The sequence below is a fragment of the Leptosomus discolor genome, chromosome 2, assembly GCF_034619465.1.
Source record: "Leptosomus discolor isolate bLepDis1 chromosome 2, bLepDis1.hap2, whole genome shotgun sequence".
NCBI lineage: Eukaryota > Metazoa > Chordata > Aves > Leptosomiformes > Leptosomidae > Leptosomus > Leptosomus discolor.
The window spans coordinates 69859257-69880902 of NC_141392.1; the positions used below are offsets into that span (position 1 = coordinate 69859257).

The window sequence follows — 21646 nt, forward strand, 5'->3', positions numbered from 1 at the left end:
AGAAACACTGGTTCTACTTGCTGCTTCATCACTTTCTATGCAACTTTCTACAAGCCATGAAGTACTCAGGTGAACATTTCTGTAGACTAGAATAATGCCCAAAACCGTGGAGAAAGTTTTAAAACAGGATTGAAAGATTCAGGGCTATAGTTACCATGTCCTCAAGGCAAGCTTTGTGCTCTGTTATCCAATTATTCAAATCTGTTGAATTTTATCAAAAGCTGAAAGGATATATATCCCATTGTTTACTAACATTTTGGATTACATATGCAAATTTCAATATGCAACTGTTGTCTTTGCCATTGAGTTGTACATGGTCTACATAAGCTTTCCTATTCCAGTATTTTGGATGGGTAGAAAAAAGTTAATTTATGTTTGGTACAATATAAAAACCCACAGAGTGACACAGAATACCTTGGAGTACTATCCTGGTAGCCCCATATTTAAATATTCTTCAGTCTATTATAGTAGGGAGTGGCACACTGGCGAAGGGATGGGGGTGAAAGGCAATACTCTTGTATTGTTAAGTTGCATATTTAAATGTATAAACACAGATTTTTTTAAAAAAAATAAGCTGACAATTCAAATATCTTTTCTAATTTTATTCTGCTCCTAAGCTTGTATTTCACTTGAGAATACAGAATTGTAAAAGATTACATTTTATGGCAGAGATGCAGCATAAATTTATTAATATGTTCATCTTCACAAGCTGTTGCTAAATCCAGTGAGTCGTCCTACCAATGCTAGAAAGACACAAATTAGACAAACCGAGACATCCACACATTTCTGTCCCTTTTATTAGCTCTGTAGGTTGCTGCATTTTGAAGAGTTTACTAGCCTTTGTGTAAGAGGATGGTAATCCATAATATATTCTAGCTACACATGTTGCTGCTATTCCTCATTCAGCCTGCTCTTTGAATGCATGTGTACTTTCTAGCTTTGATTGGCAGCACCTATTGTTATCCCTAAAAGGTTTTAAGCCTGAAATAATTGCCACATTTGATCAACAGAAAAGTAGTGCATAGCCCAGTTTTGAAATGAGGCACCTCAATGACTGATAGTATTTACATGCTTTGGGCAGTCACAGCAAATGAGCCTCAGAGCACTTGAATCAGCAGCGTAGATAAGCATCCAAAAGCAAGAATGTAGGAACAGCTTCCAATTTTCTTACCTTTTCCCATCAAAAGGCCAGGCAGAGGCCACCGTATTAAAAATAAATTCCTTGCCCTGGTTTTCAAATCCTTGCGTTACCTCTGGATGCCTCTGATTTTGTGTATCATTTTGCTTCCCCTCAACCTTTGCAATCCCTGAAGCTGAAGTGTGTGCACGGTGTACTGCCTCCTCACTGCCACACCCACACCTGTCCCCGTGGCAGCAGGCAAGTCTTTCTGGCAGGAGCTGGCTGCCTGGCACCCCAGTCCCACCTCTGCTCCTTACCTTTGCATACCTCCTCCCAGAAGACTCACCTCTGACAGGAGGCCAGTTAACCAGGCTTTGCCCACAGAGGGACGGTGATGTGTACAGGCTGTCAGGCTCAAGAGAGAGAGAGAGGAGGAGATGCTCTGTAAGCACTAGGTAATAAAAACATCTCTAAAAGAATGCTCTGAGAGCAGCGCTTCCCTCTATTCCTCTCCATCTCTCTTCCTCTGACAAGGAATGCTTGTGACTGCAAATACTGAATATTTTTGCTGATTAATATTTTAGATTAGCCCTTCTGTCCAGAAGACAATTTTATCTCTACTGTTACCAGAATGGAGTTTTTTATTGCTCTCCATTAACTGCATCCCTGTGATGTATTTGTTTATTTGCACGCCAGCTCAGCCTTTCTCCATTCCACTCTTCCTCCATTCCTGTCTCTCTCTTTCTTCCTGCTGCTGCAGAGGAGCAAGAGTCATCTAATGTGAAATGTTCTTCGTCTTTTGTACAGAGTGAACTGAATGATTCTTAATTAGCTTTTAAAAATGCGTTGTAGATAAAACCACATTAATCCTCTGACCTTCAGCTCGTACAAAAACATTGTGTTAATTGTCCTGAAAAATAGATAATTCCATTGTTACGAACTCAGAGGTCTTGCTTAAACAAACATAATTGTCAAACACAAGGGTCTGGCACAGTCACACTTCAAAACATTTTACAAAAATCTATCCAGCGCTGCTGTGGATAAAGGAGCTGCATCTCCAAATCCTTGTGAAGGGGCTTGCTGAGCCTCAGCAGAGACAAGCCTTTATCAACCACGCCTTGTGGTTGGAACACATAGGCTCAGAGGGGTCCAGCCTGAAATCTGACTAAGAAAGGGGAGCCTCTCTGTTAAAGCTTTGGTGCCCAGCCCCACATGAAAATGAATATGCAGAGATTGGTGTTTTCAGGTACCCATCGTTTGCTTGCAGAGTGTTTCCTGATGGTCCCTTTCTCAGAGTCTCAACATTCTGGAGCTTCTCTGCTTCTTTGTGTATCAGCTTTCCTAAAAATTCATGATGTTCACATGCAGCCTTTGTCTTTAAGTTTGATCACTGCGAACTTCTTTCCCACTTTGTTTTGGTTCTCACAATAAATAACATAGGTAATAAATGAGCTTATAAAGCAATGAAAATGTCATGCTGGATCATCACACCATTTCCTAACTAAAGCTCTGCTTAGCCATCATTGATGATTTTGCCTTCCTCTTATTGCTGCATAATTTCAAATAACAACAGCAATAAAAATACCTAGGTCTTGTGCAGCATTTTTGGACAGTAAATCTTAGAACCACTTTAGAAAGATAGTCAGTGCCTTTTTCCTCCACTTTTCCCACAGGGAAATTCAGGTATAGACATGTCACCCAGGCCAGTTGTCCATGGGGCTTATAATATATATCTACTGAACACAAGACCAACACTAGCTGCATTAAAGATCCCAAACTGTTTAGGGAGAAAATTTTTTTGCATAAGAACATAAGGCTCGTTCAGCTGGACAGGTGTTCAAGAATCCCTAGGCTCTCACCCTCAGTGACAAATGTTTTAAGGGTGTCAAACCCAGCTACCTCCCTGAGCAGCTCTGCTTAGCAGAGATAAAGCAAGTCAAGGTCTTGATGTGCAGATCTGCTCACACCGGATCAGGGAGCATGATCTGACTTGTATTTTGTTGTGTTGGTACACGCGTGCTCCTCACAGAACATCTAAGCCCTTACTAAGGACCATTGCAGCACCTATCTATATCAGGGACCTAGGTTGCAGTGGTTGCACATCCAGTGTTGTGGGTGCATCTATCATAGAATCACAGCATTATTTAGGTTAGAAAAGACCTTTAAGATCATCGAGTCCATGTAAGTCTAACGCTGCCAAGTCCATCACTAAACCATGTCCCTAAGTACCACACCTATGCATCCTTTAAATACCTCTGGGGATAGTGATTCAACCACCTCCCTGGGCAGCCTGTTCCGGTGCTTGCTAACACTTGCAGTGAAGAAATTTTTCCAAGTCTAAACTTGAGACTGTTTCCTCTCGTCCTGTCACTTGTTACTTGGGAAAAAAGACTGACCTCGACCTCGATTCAACCTCCTTTCAGGTAGTTGTAGAGAGTGGTAAGGTGAGCCCTCAGCCTCCTTTTCTCCAGGCTAAATGACTGCAGTTCATTCAGGCACTCCTTATAGGACCTGTGCTCTAGACCCTTCACCAGCTTCGTTGCCTTTCTCTGGGCGCACTCCAGCACCTCAATGTCCTTCTTGTAGTGAGGGGCCCAAAACCGCACACAGTATTCGAGGTGTGGCCTCACCAGTGCCGAGTACAGGGGCACGATCACCTCCCTACTCCTGCTGGCCACACTGTTTCTGACACAGGCCAGGATGCTGTTGGCCTTCTTGGCCACCTGGGCACACGGACGGCTCATGTTCAGCCAGCTGTCGACCAGCACCCCCAGGTCCTTTTCCGCTGGGCAGCTTTCCAGCCACTCATCCCCAAGCCTGTAGCGCTGCATGGGGTTGTTGTGACCCAAGTGCAGGACCCAGCACTTGGCCTTGTTAAAGCCCATAGCATTTGCCTCGGTCCATCGATCTAGCCTGTCCAGATCTCTCTGTAGTGCCTTCCTACCCTTAAGCAGACAAGACTCCTGATCAGCTTGGTGTCATCTGCAGACTTTCTGAGGGTGCACTCGATTCCCTCATCCAGATCATTGATAAATATATGACTGTGATAAAGATCTATTTGTGATGCATGATACTGTGTCATATGTTTCACACCAGGCAGTGTTAGTGGAGGAGGGGAGTGGTGATGCGTCTCTAGCTTCCAAAGTAAATCTTTGCCTCCTGAATAAGAAAAGTCTCTGGGAGTTTAATGTTACAAATACTAAGGTACATTTTAATGATGTCACTGTAACAATCAAGTGAACTTGCTCTGCAGTCATGAAAAAATAAAGTAAAAGTTAATCTTAAATGTAAAAATTGAAAACATTACATTATGACTGCCACAGAACAAGGTTAACCAGGTTATTCTTGCTACCCTGTCATCCAGTGAGGTCATGTAGCTGGGGGGGAAGTTTAATCACACTTTTCAGGAGGGATGTTATAGTACCAGGTAGGATGTTATAGTACTAGGTAGGCAGAGCAGAGTGGAGGTAATCAAACAAGAGCAAACAAGACCCAACAGGTCCTAGTGATTTTTTGCATGGGTTGAACACAGATGCATTTGCATCAACTATACTTCCTTTGCTTTAAAGGACAGTATTGTAATTCGCAAAAAAAAGAAAAAAAAAAAACACAATGATTTCATAGGAAATGGAGGGTAAGGACTGTTTTATACACCAACAGTGTGTTCTTTGTTATTGTGCTCTGTACAGACAGGAAAATAAATTCCTCTGATCATTTTTAAATTCCTGGTCTGAACAACAACCAGCAATTAATTTAATTTTGTGACTTCCTCGGCTCAGCCGTTACCTTTGCAGTCTTGGTATCAAGCCTTTCATTACAATACGAGAACAACTACTGACACCTGGTGGCCAATTATCTTTTTCTTTCCTTCTGTACGCTTGGGGTTTTTGTTTACTTTCAAATGTAGCTATTTAAAGAGTTTGCTGATGAAATGATGAACCTATTACTTATTTCCCTAGGCTCCTTATACTATTGCTTTCATGGCTAGAAAGATGTTAGAATATCATCCAAATGTGACACCATTCTCAGAAGAAATATTTTGGAGTGACAGTACTTTCAGCATTGCCGGAGAAGGAAAAACAAAATAAAATATACCTTGTGACATAGGTTTATACTTAGAAAAAAACCCATACTTGTCATACCCACTGATCTAGAGGAGTAGACGCACACCACACTGCCTGAAATGCTTTGGGCTGATCCATCTGCAATGGATTGAATGGTTCATGTGGGACACAAATTTTGATCCCAGATTTTTTCTGTTGAGCATATGGGCTGTGCATGCACACATTTGTAGGAAGACACCTCTGTTGTCTCTCAAGAGCAGGGTTTGAGACTCCTCCTTCTGCCCTACCCGCTCCCAGAGGTGTATTTCCAGCTAGGAAATAACTGAAGTGCCGACAGTTTTCAGCAGCCCAGCTTGGGCACTGCCATGTGTCTCACGTTCCCTAATGTGACAGATGTCACACAATAGATGTCAGCAGATGGGAGGGTGATGGGTGTTTGCAGGAGAACCTCATTGTCAGATCTGCAAGGACCAGCAAGGTGTAGAGGCTGTCTCAATTTAGGCTGCTTACAAGGGCAAAATGAGGTTGTGAAGCCAGACCAAGACAGCCCAAGGTGTTTTGAAAGTGGTTGGTCACATACAGAAAACATGTTTATTCATGAATTTTCTTGTGGCTTATTAGACAAAGTATGAGGAAAAGGTAAAAAGCACAGTGGTGAGTAATTGGGGTGCACCTATATGTGTTACTGTGCATTTTGGGTTGGCCAGACCTGTTTTCAGAGTGGCTGCTGCAACATGTCGAAGGTAGGAGTTTTGAGGGATGGAACCCTGTCTGACTGTTTGTTTGCTTATTTTTTTTTAATGAAAAAAAAGACACTGTAGTGGGTTGACTCTGGCCAGAAGATAAACACCCACACAGCTGTTCTCTCACTCCCCACCCATCAATGGGATGGGGAACAGAATAGGAAGAGCAAAAGTAAGGAAACTCGTGGGTTGAGACAAGGACAGCTTAATAAATGAAAGAAAGAGGAAAAAAAACAAATGATGTGATGGCAATAGATCACCATGTCCCACAAGCAAACCAATGCCTAGCCAGTCTGAGCAACAGCCACCCTTCACCCTGTCTTTCTCTACTTTTGTTTTTTATTGCTGAGTGTGACGTTATATGGTAGGGAATACCCTTTTGACTAATTTGTGTCAGCTGTTGCAGCTCTGTCTCCTCCCAAACTCCTTCCAGGTTGGTGGGGGCAGGCAAAGTGGGAAAAAGAGAAAGTCTTGATGCTATGCAAGCACAGTTCAGCAGCGGCCAAAACACTGGTGTGTTAACAATGTTTGAGCCACAAATCCAACACACAGCAATACAGAAGCTGCTATGAAGAAAATTAACTCCATACCAGCCAGATCCAGTACAGGAACCTATAATTCATATTTATTTGTAGCTAGGTATAGGGAGATTAGGAGGAGAGACAAATGTAAAAATTAAGTAACAGAAATAATAAGCAATGAGTTGCCTAGTAATTCCTCATGAAAACAAATGAATGTATAACAGCAGTAACTAAGGGAGCACAGTGTGTTACGAGTTGAGAGCAAATTTAAGAGCAGATGTTAAAACACACACACAAGAAAAGGCAGATCTAGTTACGGACCTTAGAAATGTGTGATCCTTCTCTAGGGTATTACTTATCAACATTCTTTTGATGGCTTTCTCTGCTACACTGTTCATCCACTTATACATTTCTACAGGGGCCATGGCTTGCCTTGCTCTGTGTTTGCACAACCCTTAGCAAAGAGCCTGGCTCTGGTCTCATCTTAACTATGATTTCAATTGGTAATATCATTACAGGCCCATATACCAAAGCCTATAAAAAACATCTAGTTTTTCCAGCTGGCTGACTGGAGCTTCAGGTTTCATCTCCTGTACTACAGGCTGATTCACTCCTGACTAATAACTTACTCATGACACTATTATGCATGTCAGGCCCACCCTGATTTTTTCTTTCCTACTCCTCTTCTCCTAGAGGAGGAGTAGGAAAGAAATAACTCATCTACTGTTTCCTGACATTTTTGCATTAGTAGAGGCTTCTGCTTTCAGATGCAAGCTATGCAGCCAGCCCTCAGCACTGATATTTACTAACCTGTAGAAATGCTGGATTAGGATTCCTGCATGGTTACCAGCAGGTGATGTTATTCACTCTTCTTTCTAGGATTTAGTGACATCTCTTGACTTTGATAACAATTCTCTGTTTGTGGGGCTTTGTACAACAAAATCACAGAAAGTGGAGATGGAAATGACCTACTAGGTCATCTAATCCTTCCCTCTGGCAACGCAGGATAATTTCTTGCAGAATATCTTCAAGTGCTTTATCCAGTTTAGTTTTAAATGTCTGAAGTAACTAGGCCTCCATCAATTCCCACAGAAGATTATTCTACAACCTAATAGATCTCACAGTTAAGAAGTATTTCATTCTGGTCTGCCTAAACTTTCCCTTGCTTAATTTTATCCCATTACTCAGAGTTATATTCTCTTGTGACATCCAAATATAGTCTTTCTAACCTCAGGGCCCAATTCCCTACTTCCTCATGTGTTATATTGCCACTTACATTTGCATCTGGAAAGTATCTTTAAAACTGGCAAGGTGAATGGCAAGTTGAGGTTGACATTTTTTCATACAGCTGTGAAATTATAAACCTTGCAACAGGGAACACAGACTATGGCCACCCATCATCTCTGTATAAGGCACTGGAAAGACTGGAACCTGCATGTCAATATGGTGTCCAAATTGGAGAAAGAACATAAAAAAGTCACTCAAGTTATTCACAAATTAAGGATATTCTTCACAGAGAGGAATAAAGTATTGTATTCATCTCTTCAGAAAGAGGCAACTTTGTTATTGTGGATACTAAGTACCTTCACAGGAAAAAAAAAAAAAAAAAAAAAAAAAAGGAAGATTCTGGCTACTATAGCTCCCTTTAACCTAGTAGGAAGAGTTTAATAAGAATGAATGACTGGGAGCTGAAGCTAACTGAATCCAGACTGAAAATGAGGTACATGATCTTAACACTAAGAGTGATAAACTACCACAGCATAGGGTGGATATTGCTTGCTCTCATGTCTGCAGAAGATGATTGTTTACCTAATGGAAGATACACATCAGCTGAAAAGATGCCTAGTTGAAATATAGGAGTCTCTGACAACAAAGTATCAGGCTAGATAACCTGATAGTGTGTTCTAGCCTTGAACACTGTGGAGGTATATCCTCAGAGATACAAATGACAAGGTAAAAGAAACTGCAGTGGTCAGTGCAAGAATGCAGCTGAAGACAACTGTCTTTCATGTTCATTGGAAAAATGGAAATTCTTTTCCACATTATTTTTATAAGCCTTTGTAAGCTGAACACATGAGTGGTAGTCCTCTAAGTATTCAGTCTTCCATCGAAAATAGGAAAGCCTGCTTTTCTAATTGATATTTCCAGGAATCATCAAGAGACAGATGTGGCTATTTAGTAAAAATGAAATCGTATCTCCCCAAACAGATAAAAACAGAAGAATGAAAATGGGGTCACAGTGAGGGACAGGTAGAAAATTCAGCAGAGGATGCAAAGGATGCAAACACAGCAGAAAAGCAATTCCCAGTCTCAATGTGACTGGCTGTTAAGGGAGTCTGCTCCTAAAACAAGACAAAAGGCAGCTCAAATATGTCCTACACTGAAAGTTTCAAAGTACTCAGTGGACTTTGAATTCTATGCTCCATCGTCAGTAGTGATTGACAACATGGTTTCAAAGATGTTTAGGTGTCAAAAGATGTAGCACCTAGTGGGATTTACAAGCACGTCAAAGGAGGCCAGGCACATAACTCCCATTGATTTTCTGTGAGAGCTAAGCTCCTAAACACCTCTATCACTTTTGAAAAAAGTACAGAGGCTGCAAGGTCACTGTGGTGTTTCTGAAAATATCGCCCCTTATTGCCTGTTGAAAGAGTTCTTCAGCTGGGAATGGCAGTGTTATTTATACCAAGACCAAACCAAACACTTATGCCCTTCTAAGGTTCAGTGTTCAAGAGCTAGAAATGAGGCGAAATGCAAAGAGGTAAAGAGTTAGAAACAAATTCTTTCTGCCTTCCGCTTGTCTCTCCCTCACTTCGCAGTAACAACTCGCTCAACATAAGACTAACTCTCCATGGTGACTGATGTGGCGACTCTGAGTTGGCCGACTAACCTTTCATTTAGTATGAATCAACTTTAGAGGAAGCTCTGTCTCCCTTCCCAACATTGCCCACCTTCTAGAAGAGAAGATGAATATTCACTGTCTGAAGTGCCTGCTCTGTCCATGAAAAGTTAGCAGCAGGTGAATAAGCTTTAAGCACCTTCAGTGGCCCCTTTGCTAACTGTGGTGAGTTGAACACTTTCAAGGCTACACTGAGTATTGCTCAGCCCAGACCTGTTTCTTTGCTTGTTCTTTTCCACCGTTGACTGCACAAAGCAGGGAGTGATGTGAGAAAGTCAAAGGATGATGGTGGTAAGATCTGGTTGGCAAAGAATTAGAAATGTCAATCTTTTAATAAATACAGAGAAAAGGGAAGAGATGGGGGCTTGTACTACAAACTCACTTTTTGATGAGCTGGCAAGAGAATCTTCCTTGAGCAAAGCACAGGAGTCATTTTAGTGTCTGACGGGCAGTGTCTTGTGCCGCTGCATTGTCAGTCTTGTAGAGAACTTTTTGGGGAAATGTATTACTAGAAATAATCAAGCTGGAAGGTGATACATATTCAATCTAAAGTCCACACAGGTAACCAAATAATCAGTTTGGTTTTGGACTTTCAGATATGTAGAACGAAGTACCTGTGCTGTGCGAGCAGCTGGGTGGCATAGCTTTAATTAAAGAATCTAATTTATTGCATCAACCCTGTTTATGTTGTTCTGGGGATTAACGTAGTGTTTATTTTTCCAGTCACATCCAGAAATAACAGGATTAGAATGTGCCTATGCCTCAAACAATGCAAAGTTAATCTTTTTAATGAAGGAAAATAGTTCTGTGCCCTCAAAATAAGATATACATCTGAGTCAGCAGACCTGATATTTAGGATAATTATTCTACGTGAAACATCCGCACACAGACACATCAGTAAGGTTGCAATGACATACCTATGCAGTGCTATCTATTTTCTTCTGTCACTCAATGGACAAGTTGAAGGCTTGACCCACAGCTAAATAAAGTTAGAAGGAATATTCAGAGTTTGGGAACAGGCTGATTTTCTTTCTTTTCTTTTGCTTTACACTAAAAAGAAAAAGTAAATCTTCCCTTGACCTTAAAATGAAGTTTTAAAAGCTTTTATGTCACTTATTTAAAAGTATACTTCAGTCTTTTGGATGCCTTTCCCCTAGACATGTTCATAGACTATAGGCATTCCTGACTTATAATAGGACATTGTTTACACTTCACTCTTAGTTACACTTATTTAACCTTTCAGTAAATGTTTCCTATGGTCATGCTTATTCTCTCGACCTGTTTTTCAAGAAGCACAACCAACATTGTGGCTTTTCTATATGTAACTCTGAGAGACTAAGTCAGATGAAGTATTGTTGAATCATTAGAGTAATAAAATGGGCGGATGTTCTTAAGCGGAAAAGCCATACGTAGCTGTGGTTACAAGTGCATTGATTTTTAGCTTGATTGCAATAAGTTCTGCATGAGGTTGCTTTCTCATAGATTATGCTTCATTTATGAGAGTGTAATTAGAGTAGTGTGTCACCTATAAAGATGAACAGATAGACATTACGTTATTCAAGATCTCCCTTTTTGCAGAGTGAGACTGCTCACTGAATCTATGTTCAGAAGTATGAAAATTATCTTCATCCTAGTGATAATGTCTACAGATGCCATCTGTACATCCATCTATCCAACAGAAAGAAAGAAACTAAAATGTGTTGAGAAGTAGAGAGAGAGATATCTAAAGGACACATAGCGTACATACATTTAACAAATCTTATTCTGACTGTAAAACAAAAGCCTCTTGTGAATCATTCAAAAAGTATTGATGCTGAGCTTTCTTAGAACAAATTGTAAAGTGTATCGTCCATGCTGTTTCAAGAAAAGATAAAAAATGCTGAAGAAAATTTTCAGCTATTGTAACATTTACACTACTTCCAATGACAGTTTATTCCAGGAAGAGATCTGATTCTTAAATTTTAGGATTTAATGTTATTGACTGCATTTGCTACACAACAAGCAGTACCTTTTCCCTAAATGACTGCAGCTTGTTTAATTAACTGCACTTACAGCTTCCTGTGTGTGGATGACTGTGATCTCACATCGTGCTTGAGTTTTGCTTTTTTAAACCGCTTCTGATGAACACAGAAGGCAATGGAACATGTTTCCACCTGCTCTGCAGTGGCAAAGACTGAATCCATTTCAGCAATTACAAGGTGGAAAGGAGAAATCACTAATTAGTAGAACCATGAATCACTGGGACAGTTGAAATTGGCCATTCCCAAAGTGCAGGCTGTTTCTTACTACAAGTGTAGCTGAATCACTTGTTTGCTCACATCCCTCTCTACTTGCTTTATTTTTTACTCTATTGAGTGAATTTTTTTAATTATCTTGGGAAATCTGTTTGAGGTAACATTTAGTATTTCAGCCACGCGCATTGCAGTACAACTTTCTGGAAAGCTCTATGGTCTTTAGGCTACTCCCTGCCTCTGATGTTGTGCTGCTCAGGGCTTGCAGGCGCTCAGTGGCTGCACAGAATATGGAGCTCCTTTGTAAAGGTGATGGACACCTGCTTCAATGGAAAATGATCTGTCAAAAATTTTGAGTACTATTACCAATTTTCTATTGTAATCAACAGAAGAATGCTAGTAAGTGATCTAGTTTTTCAAAGTCCTAAATTCTTCGAACCCTTTTATATTCACACATTGGTTATAAGTGCCTTTTGAGAGTTGTTTTTATAGTCCAGTCTCATGTTGCTTGAGGAAACTTGATTTTACTTTCCAGAAGCTCCACTTCCTCACATTTTCAACGAGCAGTAGTAACGTCATCTGCAGTTTCCCCACACCTCATGTCCTACAGCTTGGAGAGATTTAAATGCAAAACCTACAGCCTGGGATTCAAGCTTTACTCCCTTCTGCCAATGAATTTCCCTGTTATTCCCAAGTTATTCTCAAAGGAAGCTAGTTAAACTCTGGTTGGGGAGTTTATCGCCGTCACTGAATGGGTCAGGGAACAGCTCCGAAGCAGCAGTGGCACAGTGCCTTGCTTTTTCTTGTGCATATCTTCAGCCTCACCAGTGTGGTGAGATGCCTTTTTTATGCTCACCAAGAAATGATATTTTGGAAAGGGAAGAGGAGTTTTTGTCAGTAGTTGTCACAGAGCATATGGCAATATCATGCTCAGTGATTAAGACAGGGAACAAAATCAAGTGTTGGTCCAAACACAAAATTTTCCATGTGGGAGAAATATTGGTATTTCTGAACAGCTCTTTTATGTCAATGTCAAATTTTAACATTTTGGGAAAGTATGGTAAAAAAATTAATCTAACATTAGATTGAGCAGTTTTGATAGAGCCTTCCTAGATTTTAAGCCCACTGAAAAGAAGAAATAATGTTGTTTTAATTTCCTGTAATATGAAATTTTAAAAATCTTAATTGTAAAATATAGACATTCCAATAGAAATTGTAGGTACTCTGATAAAATGCCGCTACACGTAGGTATCTGCTGTTTCAGAACAGACTGGAATATAAATAAAAAATACTCCCAAAAGCTTTGAGATGTAGTAATATGACAATTACTTCATTAATGCCATACAATTAATGTAAAATTATTAAAAATAGTATAAATTAAAAAATCAACTGAGTAGCCAATTCTTCAAGACAGTTCAGAATTGAACACTTCTCAGAATGCTGGAATATTAGTTTAAATCAATACTGTTTTGTGGAAATAAGTTTTAAGAACTCCAAGAAAATGAAAAAAGAATTGCTAGACTACAGTATATTTCAACAGGAGGTTTGAAAATGTTTGTTTAGTTACTATGTGTTCAATAGCAGTTCATTTTCGATAATGCTCAGCTATCTGGGGTGTCTAGCTCTTTTACCACTGCAAATCGCATTATCTGCAAATCTTTCTGCTTAATAAATTGTTTTTAAATTCTGGTACATCTGCTAGCTTGGGAGCAGACTGTACTGTGACTGGTCTCTAGGCGACTTTAATTATGTTTTTCATTCATATGATGGAAATTCTCAGCCATCAGATGCCACCTGCTATCTTTTTTATTTCCGCTCTTGTGAACTCTTGCTCAGGGCAGCAAAGGGAACATTAGCCTTTGTATTTGTAAGGTGCATTGTCTTAAAAGCTCTACTCTTGTATTGCCTTTGCAAAGCCAGAACCAAGCTCCCAAAGTATGATCTCAATTGTGCTTTGGCCAGCAATAGCAGCCAGAAGTCTTTTTTTTTCTGAAGAACTAGCACAATTTTGACTTCAAGATATTGGAAAATATAATTTCAATTTTCAATACAATTCTCTCTGATTCTTCAAGTTTCTTTTAATTTTCCTGCCTTTTTTTTCTTTTCTTACTTATAATTACAAAACTAATTGAATATCTAAGTCAAAATAAGTGGTAAGAGCCGAGCAATGACACGAGATTTGTGTAAGTCTTTTTAGAAACTTTCTTCTTTGAGTCAGCTAGTAGAGCTATGGTCACACTGTGTGAGGCATCTTCATCACATAGCTTATTTCCTGTGGGTCTATGTAGATCATTGGGCAGTCAGCGGAGTTCAATTAAGTCCACCTTGTTATGTGATCATCAGCTAAAAGACAGAGAAGGTAGATAGTCAGTGCTAGCTGAGTTTAGGATGATAATTCCTCCTTTAGTAACTGCTTAGCATTTTAAATTTCTCTTTAGCTTTTGATTCAGTGAATCATGTCTTTCAGAGGCATCTAGTAATTCCCCAGGGTCTTAGTGTTTAGTCCAGGTTGCCAACTGATGCTGAAATCAGTTTTTGTTTGTAAATTTGATATTACTGTCATGTTCTTTGGTAAGCTTTCAAACAGAAAAGTTGTTTTAGATACAACTTATAAAATAATGCTTCCAATAATAAAAGTGGAATTAGGCAGCTATTTTAAACAGTGAATCATTCACAGAGCTATCAATATATTGTCTCTGAAATACACACTTATCTCAATAACACTTTTAATTTGAGGTTTTTTATATGCTTATGTATATTTGAGTGAGAGATTTCTAGGAAAGAAAAGCAAAGAGAAACCTTTCAAAAGAGTACAATTTGAGACACATTTATTTCCCAGAACTTCTTTTTATATATAAAAATTATAGGTTGTGTGGAGCTGCTGAAGATCGGCTGCTCTCAAACGTACAATGCACACTGTATTATAAATCCATTGCTAAAAAAGGTGTAAATTTTTGTGAACCCTCGATCTAGAATTCACTTCAGAGCAATGTTTGAAATATTCCATTTTGGAAGTTTGTTCAAACTCAAGCAACCACACTCTGTACTAGAGCACTGGGACATCCTTGTCTAATGGCTTATTACCAGCCTCCTAGGGATTCACTGGCATGAAAGGCACTATATAAGCTTAGAGGGATTTTTTTTTTCTTGCCCCATGTGTAGTTTAGATGTCATTTGCAGTTACTGTGTACTGCTAGTTTACTTCAAAAGAATGCTGATCGAGGCCCGAGGAAAAGATCGAGCTATGTGCTAAAAAAAGCCAAAAGAATAAAATACTGCTTTGCTGTTCTGCTGAGATACATCTGTGCTGGCTGCCAAATGCTCATTTCTGGTTTGAATTCAAAATTGATCCTTTTAGCCTGTACAGATAAGAACAAAGTCAGATCATGTTTGTTTAAATATTTGGTGTTTTTTAATAAAATAATTTTTTAAAGTTTTACTCTACTTTAATCTTTTTCAAGAGTTAGTGAAAGAAAAACCTGTCCATTCACCTGGAAAGAGGGTGCTTGTACAACCATGCTTGCTTTTTGAGAATACAGACCAGAATACAACTGTCTTCAAATAGATGTAAATGTTACATACCTTCAGAGAAACCTCCATGGTTCAAGGACCTACAAAACCTCCTCTGGGCAGTTTTCTGTAAATCATTCCAGCCTAGTTGCTTAAGTATGGCTTTACAAATCAAACTTCAGGCACCTTGGTCGAAAAGAATAGCCTAAGAATAAAATATTTGCATTTTCATATCAACATGTCCTATTGAAATCAGCTGCTGGTAATTTTTCTGCTCTTAAAAAACAAAACAAAACAAAAATACACCAAAAAAGCCAACTTACTAATTTTCTTGGTGGAAAAATTGTCCAGATATTTACTCAGAATTTGCTATATGTTATGTATTTCAGATGACGGGAAAACGCGTCAATTCTTTTAACATAAATTATGGCTCTAACATATATTAAAATATGTTGTCCTAATAAATGTTGACTTATATGAAAAAAGGAAAGAAAGAACTTGAGGGCTTTATTTAGATACCGTCTGTTATTGTAAATGATGCTGCCAATTTATTTATTTTTTGGTAACCTCCGGCAATAGAAGATTATTGTGATAAATGATTCATATCGCTGCAATATACACCTTTTAAAATTTCCATATCTGGCAACTAATAGGCACTTCTTGAAGGCTTCAATAGGCTCCTTAGCCAGATAACGTGGCTGAAAGCTGCCTCATGATTAATTTCATCTAAATGTGGTAATTATCATACTTTGAAGTAATGCCAGCAAAACATGCTTTCACAGAGAGTTAGCGGAAGCAGAGGATTAACCTAGAAACATTTCAGTTCAGAGCAGCATATCACCCAAATAGAAATGTATTTTCCTCTGAATCTTTCAAGACTTTTTATTAGACTACTTGGCAGTCATTTGCATTACCTTATCTCGTATCAGCTTCTTCACAGCAATTTCAAGAGCAACAGAAACTGAAGCAACTTGGTATTATTATCAGTAATGGGACAGTCTCGGTTTTGCAAGCTACTTATTTTGGCAGCTTCTGCCCTGAAGTATTTCTTGTATTAGTGTTTAAGAGCACAGTTAATTTATCATTCATATATGTTGTGGGCATAAACATTATCCTCCCTATATTCTACGCACACTATAGGTTATTAGAGAGGATGAACACCCAGGGGAGTAACTTCTACCACTACTCTACGCACTTCTTGGCTTCCTGTATCACAGGAACTCCATGAAGCATTTCTTAGTTGTACAGGTTCTTAGACATACAGTGAAAAAGGTATTAAAGGCCCCACACATGGTTATAAAAATGGCCAATTTTTGTACCCAGCTAAAAGACCTGAGGTAGAATAACATCAATAATTATAACGGAGAGAGAAACTACCACTAAGTATTTCTGCTCACTTACATCTTCTTAGTAAAGATTCCAAATCTTCTCTCAGTCATCAGAAAAGAGTCCTACCAAAAAGTGGCACAAAAATGCCACCTTAACTGAAGACGAGATTGAAAAGCTTAGTTAAGTCGCTCTGGTAGACTTCCTGGCCGTGCTGTATTTTGGTATAGCTGATTTATTTTAACTTTAAACTTTAAATCAAGGGCAGATTTTGCCTAGTCTTACATGGTCCATACATAGGACTGACTGAGATTCTTCAGGTTCATAAGCTATTCGATGTTGGCTCACTTTTGGTAAGAGTCATATGTGTGCTCCTTCTCACAAATATGAAAGAAATGCATTAGCTTGACCTTTAATTGAACATTGGAAAAGTTGGGAGAAGCAGGGATCTTTCCTCCAGGTTGGACTGTAAGGAAGGCTCATTTTCTCTCTCTCTTCTCTTTAGCTGTAAATCTGGCATTTGTTTTGGTATGTGGGAAATGTGGCAGCTGGAGTTTTGGCTAGGTGTTATGTGGAGCCTTCCAAATTAGGCCTCAGTTGTATGGTTGTCAACAGTTGTAGGAAGATAGAGCCTTTCATTACATGTCTCTATACTTAGGCTCCTAGAGCATCTTCCCTTGCATTTCTGTAACCTGACAGTGTGCACATGATGAACAACCATGGCTTAGCGAGTACATGTAAGCCGTGGTAACTCAATCACATGTTCAGTCTCACAGATTACTATACTGAAATTAAACAAAAATGTTCAAGTTCACACAGGTTTTGTTTCATTTACACTTAAATTAAATTAATGCAGCTGTACCATGAAACGAGCAGAACTGAACTAATTCACTGCACCATTCAAACGCATTTTGCAGCAAATAAGCTGTTCCACCTCTAAAGCACATGTTGCAGTTTTCTATCCACCTATAGCCTTCCTAACAATGTTTTTATGCATATGTGTTTTTTTATCTTACAGATAAAAAAGAAGCTCCTGTGTCCAAAGAACTCAAAAGTAAGAAACTACTGTGCCATAAGTTATGATCTCTTTTATATGTCATGTAGTTTCAAACATCATGTTTCAATATTCAAAAATAATAGTTACTGAATTGTTGAAAATACAAAGAATAAAGTAGCTGCACCATTTATAATTGAAAAATGACATGTTTAGACTTCAGCTGCCTCCTACTTTCTAAATCCATTCTTATCCTACTTCCAATTCCACACTCCTCTTTGTGACTGACAGATTTGCCTTCCCCTCTTTTCTATCACTGCCTTCAAAAACAAAGGTTTCATAGGGAAGGAAATGTCAAATGAGGTCTCTGCTGAATGTGCTCTCAGTGGATGCAATTTTGGTAAATGGACTGAGAAGGCTGAGAGTCCAACATGCTGAGGACCACTAAATTTATCTTCACAAATGCAAAACAAGGGGCCTGACTATCTAGTTGTTTCAGATTCAGACAGCGAGAATTCTAGGCAGAAGAGAGATAAGGCCTGCTCTCTTCTGCGTAAATGATGTAAAAAAATGCTCTGAGAACATGATATATGTTCCATGATAGGAACTCCTATGCCTTTCTTTTTAAACAAATTTGCAAGCATCAACGCCTCAACACAGTAAGGTCAGTAAGACAGTTTCACTGGTAAGATTTCACCTGCTCAGATCTCGTTCTGAAAGTATAGTATATAAGAAAAAATAGGAAAACTACAGCTTCAAAATCTCATTCAAATTCCTGATTAAAGAATGCACTGACTCCCATCTCCATATATGATCTTTCTTGACCTGTATGGCAGAACAATCCCCTGTCATACTCAGTTTGCAGGAATTTATGAAAAGATTTCTTTTGGCAATCAAGAAATGCTTATACATTGGTTTTCTGCTCAAATTTTGTAGAAACATTGAACAAAAGGTTCAATGGACTTACTCTACAAGTAATGTCCTGTTAGTGAAATAGCTGCCTGTTTGCAAGCAGGGCTTAAAGGACCTATTGATTTGGGCACATGACTCCTCTCATGGTAGAACTCCCCAGCAGCAGTCGCAGCAAAACCTCCCAGCACCATTGCATGAGTGAAATTTGCAGGGTGAAATTTTCGGGTGAAATTTTCTGCTGAAATTTGTTCATATAAAGATGCAGAGTGATTAGCACTGAAATAATTTGTGAATTACAAACTAAAAAGTATATGCTTGCAAAAGAACGTTTAAAACATTTGGCATTTTTGTTTCAATGCTACTGAAAAGTTAAATAAAAAATAAATAAATTGCACAAATTTTAGGTCAAACGTATCCCTCATTTTAAATTTTTTCTCGATTAAAATTATTTTAGTTGCTCCAAAATGAAGTATTTCAAATGAAAAAAAAAATCTCAGTAGAACAAAAAGAATCCTAGTTTAATTTATCTTCACAGATGTTATGAACAAAAAGTAGGAAAAAAAAGTCTTGCTGACCAGCAAGCTCTAGCTGAGAATAAACGGGGGAATAAATGCAGGAGTCCTGCAGTTTTGTATTAAGTCCATCTTGTCACTTGTAGAATACGTGTGTCAAATCTCCTGCTTCTTCTGAAAGAACAGGCACTCAGGAAAGTAATATTAAGTAATTCTTCTTCCAGGTCTTCTACATATTTCCCTGAAGGAGGGGTGAGCACCCTAAGTAATTACAATGCTGTGATAATAACTGAGCTAGGATATAATTATCTGCTGCAGCATTTTAAGCGGATGGAAACAAAAAAAATCCCACACACGCAAACTATATTTTGTTTTCATTCTGTTTCACAAGACAATCCTATGCATCTTTTATGAACTTCTCAAAAGACTGGAGGGGAAGAACTCAAAATTACATTCCTGATTTAGCCATATTCTTTTTCTTTGTAATAACACAGTGACAGATGTGAAGGATTAACTAACATTTTTTTGGCATTCCGTAATTCAGATTATGATTAAAATGATTAATTATTTCCTCTCACAATATGGAAATATGAATTTTAAGTTAGGGGATCTTCCAGTTAATACAAAAAAAATCCATTATGAAAGTCGGTGGAGTTTAGCTTATAGATGCTTGTTAAATTATTGTGGTTTAAGTACAGTTTATTTTAGTAGCTCCTGAGAATAAAAGTGATTAATTAAACACTAGTAAAGAATAAATAAATCCAGTAAGCTAGCTAGGTTCTCCTATCCAGGGCTGAGATTCTCCAAGTCTGCTTGGGGATGCACATACCCTTTGTCATTTGGACCTTCATTCTGCAAGGAAACATCTTACATTTGGACCTTCATTCTGCAAGGAAACATCTTACCTTTGTAGGCTGGATTGTTGGGCCAAGGCCAATTCCATGAGTTTCAGTAAGGCCAAGTGCCAGGTCCTGCACTTCGGCCACAACAACCCCCGACAGCGCTACAGGACTCGGGGATGAGTGGCTGGAGATCTGCCAGGCAGGGAGGGGCCTGGGGGTGCTGGTTGACAGCCGGCTGAACATGAGCCAGCAGTGTGCTCAGGTGGCCAAGAAGGCCAACAGCATCCTGGCTTGTGTCAGGAACAGAGTTGTCAGCAGGAGTAGGGAAGTGATTGTGCCCTTGTACTTGGCACTGGTGAGGCCGCACCTCGAATACTGTGTGCAGATTTGGGCCCCTCTCCATAAGAAGGACATTGAGGTGCTGGAGAGGGTACAGAGGGGGGCTACCAAGCTAATAAAGGATTTGGAGCATGTCTCATATGAGGAATGTCTGAGGGATCTGGGGCTGTTTAGCCTGGAGGAGGCTGAGGAGAGACCTTATTGCTCTCTACAACTACCTGAAAGGAAGTTGTAGCGAGGCAGGGGTTGGTCTGTTCTCCCTAGTAACAAGCAATAGAACAAGGGGAAATAGCCTTAAGTTGCACCAGGGGAGGTTCAGGCTGGATATTAGGAAGAATTTCTTTACTGAAAGTGTTGTCAGGCATTGGAACAGGCTGCCCAGGGAGGTGGTAGAGTCACCATCACTGGAGATGTTTAAGAGATGGGTAGATGTTGTACTTAGAGACGTGGTTTAGCGGTGTTGATAGAGCTAGGCCAAGGGTTGAACTTGATGATCTGGAAGGTGTCTTCCAACTGAAACTGTTCTATGATTCTATGATTCTATACCTCAGAAAAGAGAGGATAGTACAAACAGTTCAAGAAAAGACCAAGAACAGAACTACAGTTAAGCAGCCTAAGAGCCTCTTTCTCTGCTAGGAGAACCCAGCAGCTGCTCTTTCAAGTGCAGGATCAAACATGAAGTTGTTCTCCTAATGCTCCTCCGTTCCTCAGGACGGAGAGAGATTACTGGTGTAGTTGTGTCTATGAATGTACTTTGCAGAAGTAGCCCAATTTCACCTTTTCTCGTCAGGGAGATATTCAGATTAGGGGAAGGGATACCACCCTGAATAGCTGTGGGATCCCCAGAAGTACCACAGCAGTGAATCCTCGCCAGCTGCCATAGGCTGGTTCAGGACCTTCTGCTCTCATAGCTGCAAAATCAAATGTGGAGGATCTCAGCTCCCAGCTGCTGTCTCAGCAGCAAGGCCGTGCCCAAACCCCCATGTACCTGATTTGCTCTGCTTTGCCAACAGATATTACTAGGCAGAAAAAGCCAAAAGAAGTGATCCAGTGACTAATGGTAAGAGTTTACTAGCCCTTCAGCTGGCTATTTTGCTGATGTCTTTGAGTTTATTGAAAGAAATCAGGTTTTTTCTCTTCGGGTGATCACTTTGTCTAACTCTTCTGAGAAAAATTGCTATAGGCTGTAACTCATTGGGAACCTTTACTCAGATTTCTGTGGGTTTTTAAGATATAACGCTTTTTTTTTTTTTTTTTTTTTTTTTTTTTTTTTTTTTTTTTAAGAGACAGCAAAAGCTCCTGCAGCCAAACCAGACACGAAAAAAGCTCCTACAGCAGCACCAGGTAAAGGAGTAAAACGTTCACGTTCAGTGTGTTTCTTGTATTCTTGAACCAGTTTATTGCATCATAGCACCATCTGCTGGACTATACAAAGGACGGTTTTGAGTTTGTTTGTCTTTGCTCTAAACTGTTGTGATAATTTGTATGTGAAATCTTTGCTAAGAACAAAAGCATTTTGCATTAATCTCTAATATTATGGTTGCTTCTTGTCCTCCCATGGCAGCTATGAGGCTCCTATTAGGCCATTCTTCAGGGCTTGAAATCAAAAAAAAAAAAGAATCTGAATGTAAAG

General features: G+C 39.3%; 1 protein-coding gene across 1 annotated transcript in view; it reads left to right on the top strand.

Moving 5' to 3' along the window:
* TRDN (triadin) overlaps positions 1-21646 on the top strand; it is a 200220-nt gene that overhangs the window by 82167 nt on the left and 96407 nt on the right. Inside the window, exons 17-18 of the mRNA XM_086461253.1 lie at positions 17433-17468; positions 21298-21357. Of these exons, the coding sequence (XP_086317379.1) occupies positions 17433-17468; positions 21298-21357 (96 nt within the window). The remainder of the gene's footprint in view (positions 1-17432; positions 17469-21297; positions 21358-21646) is intronic.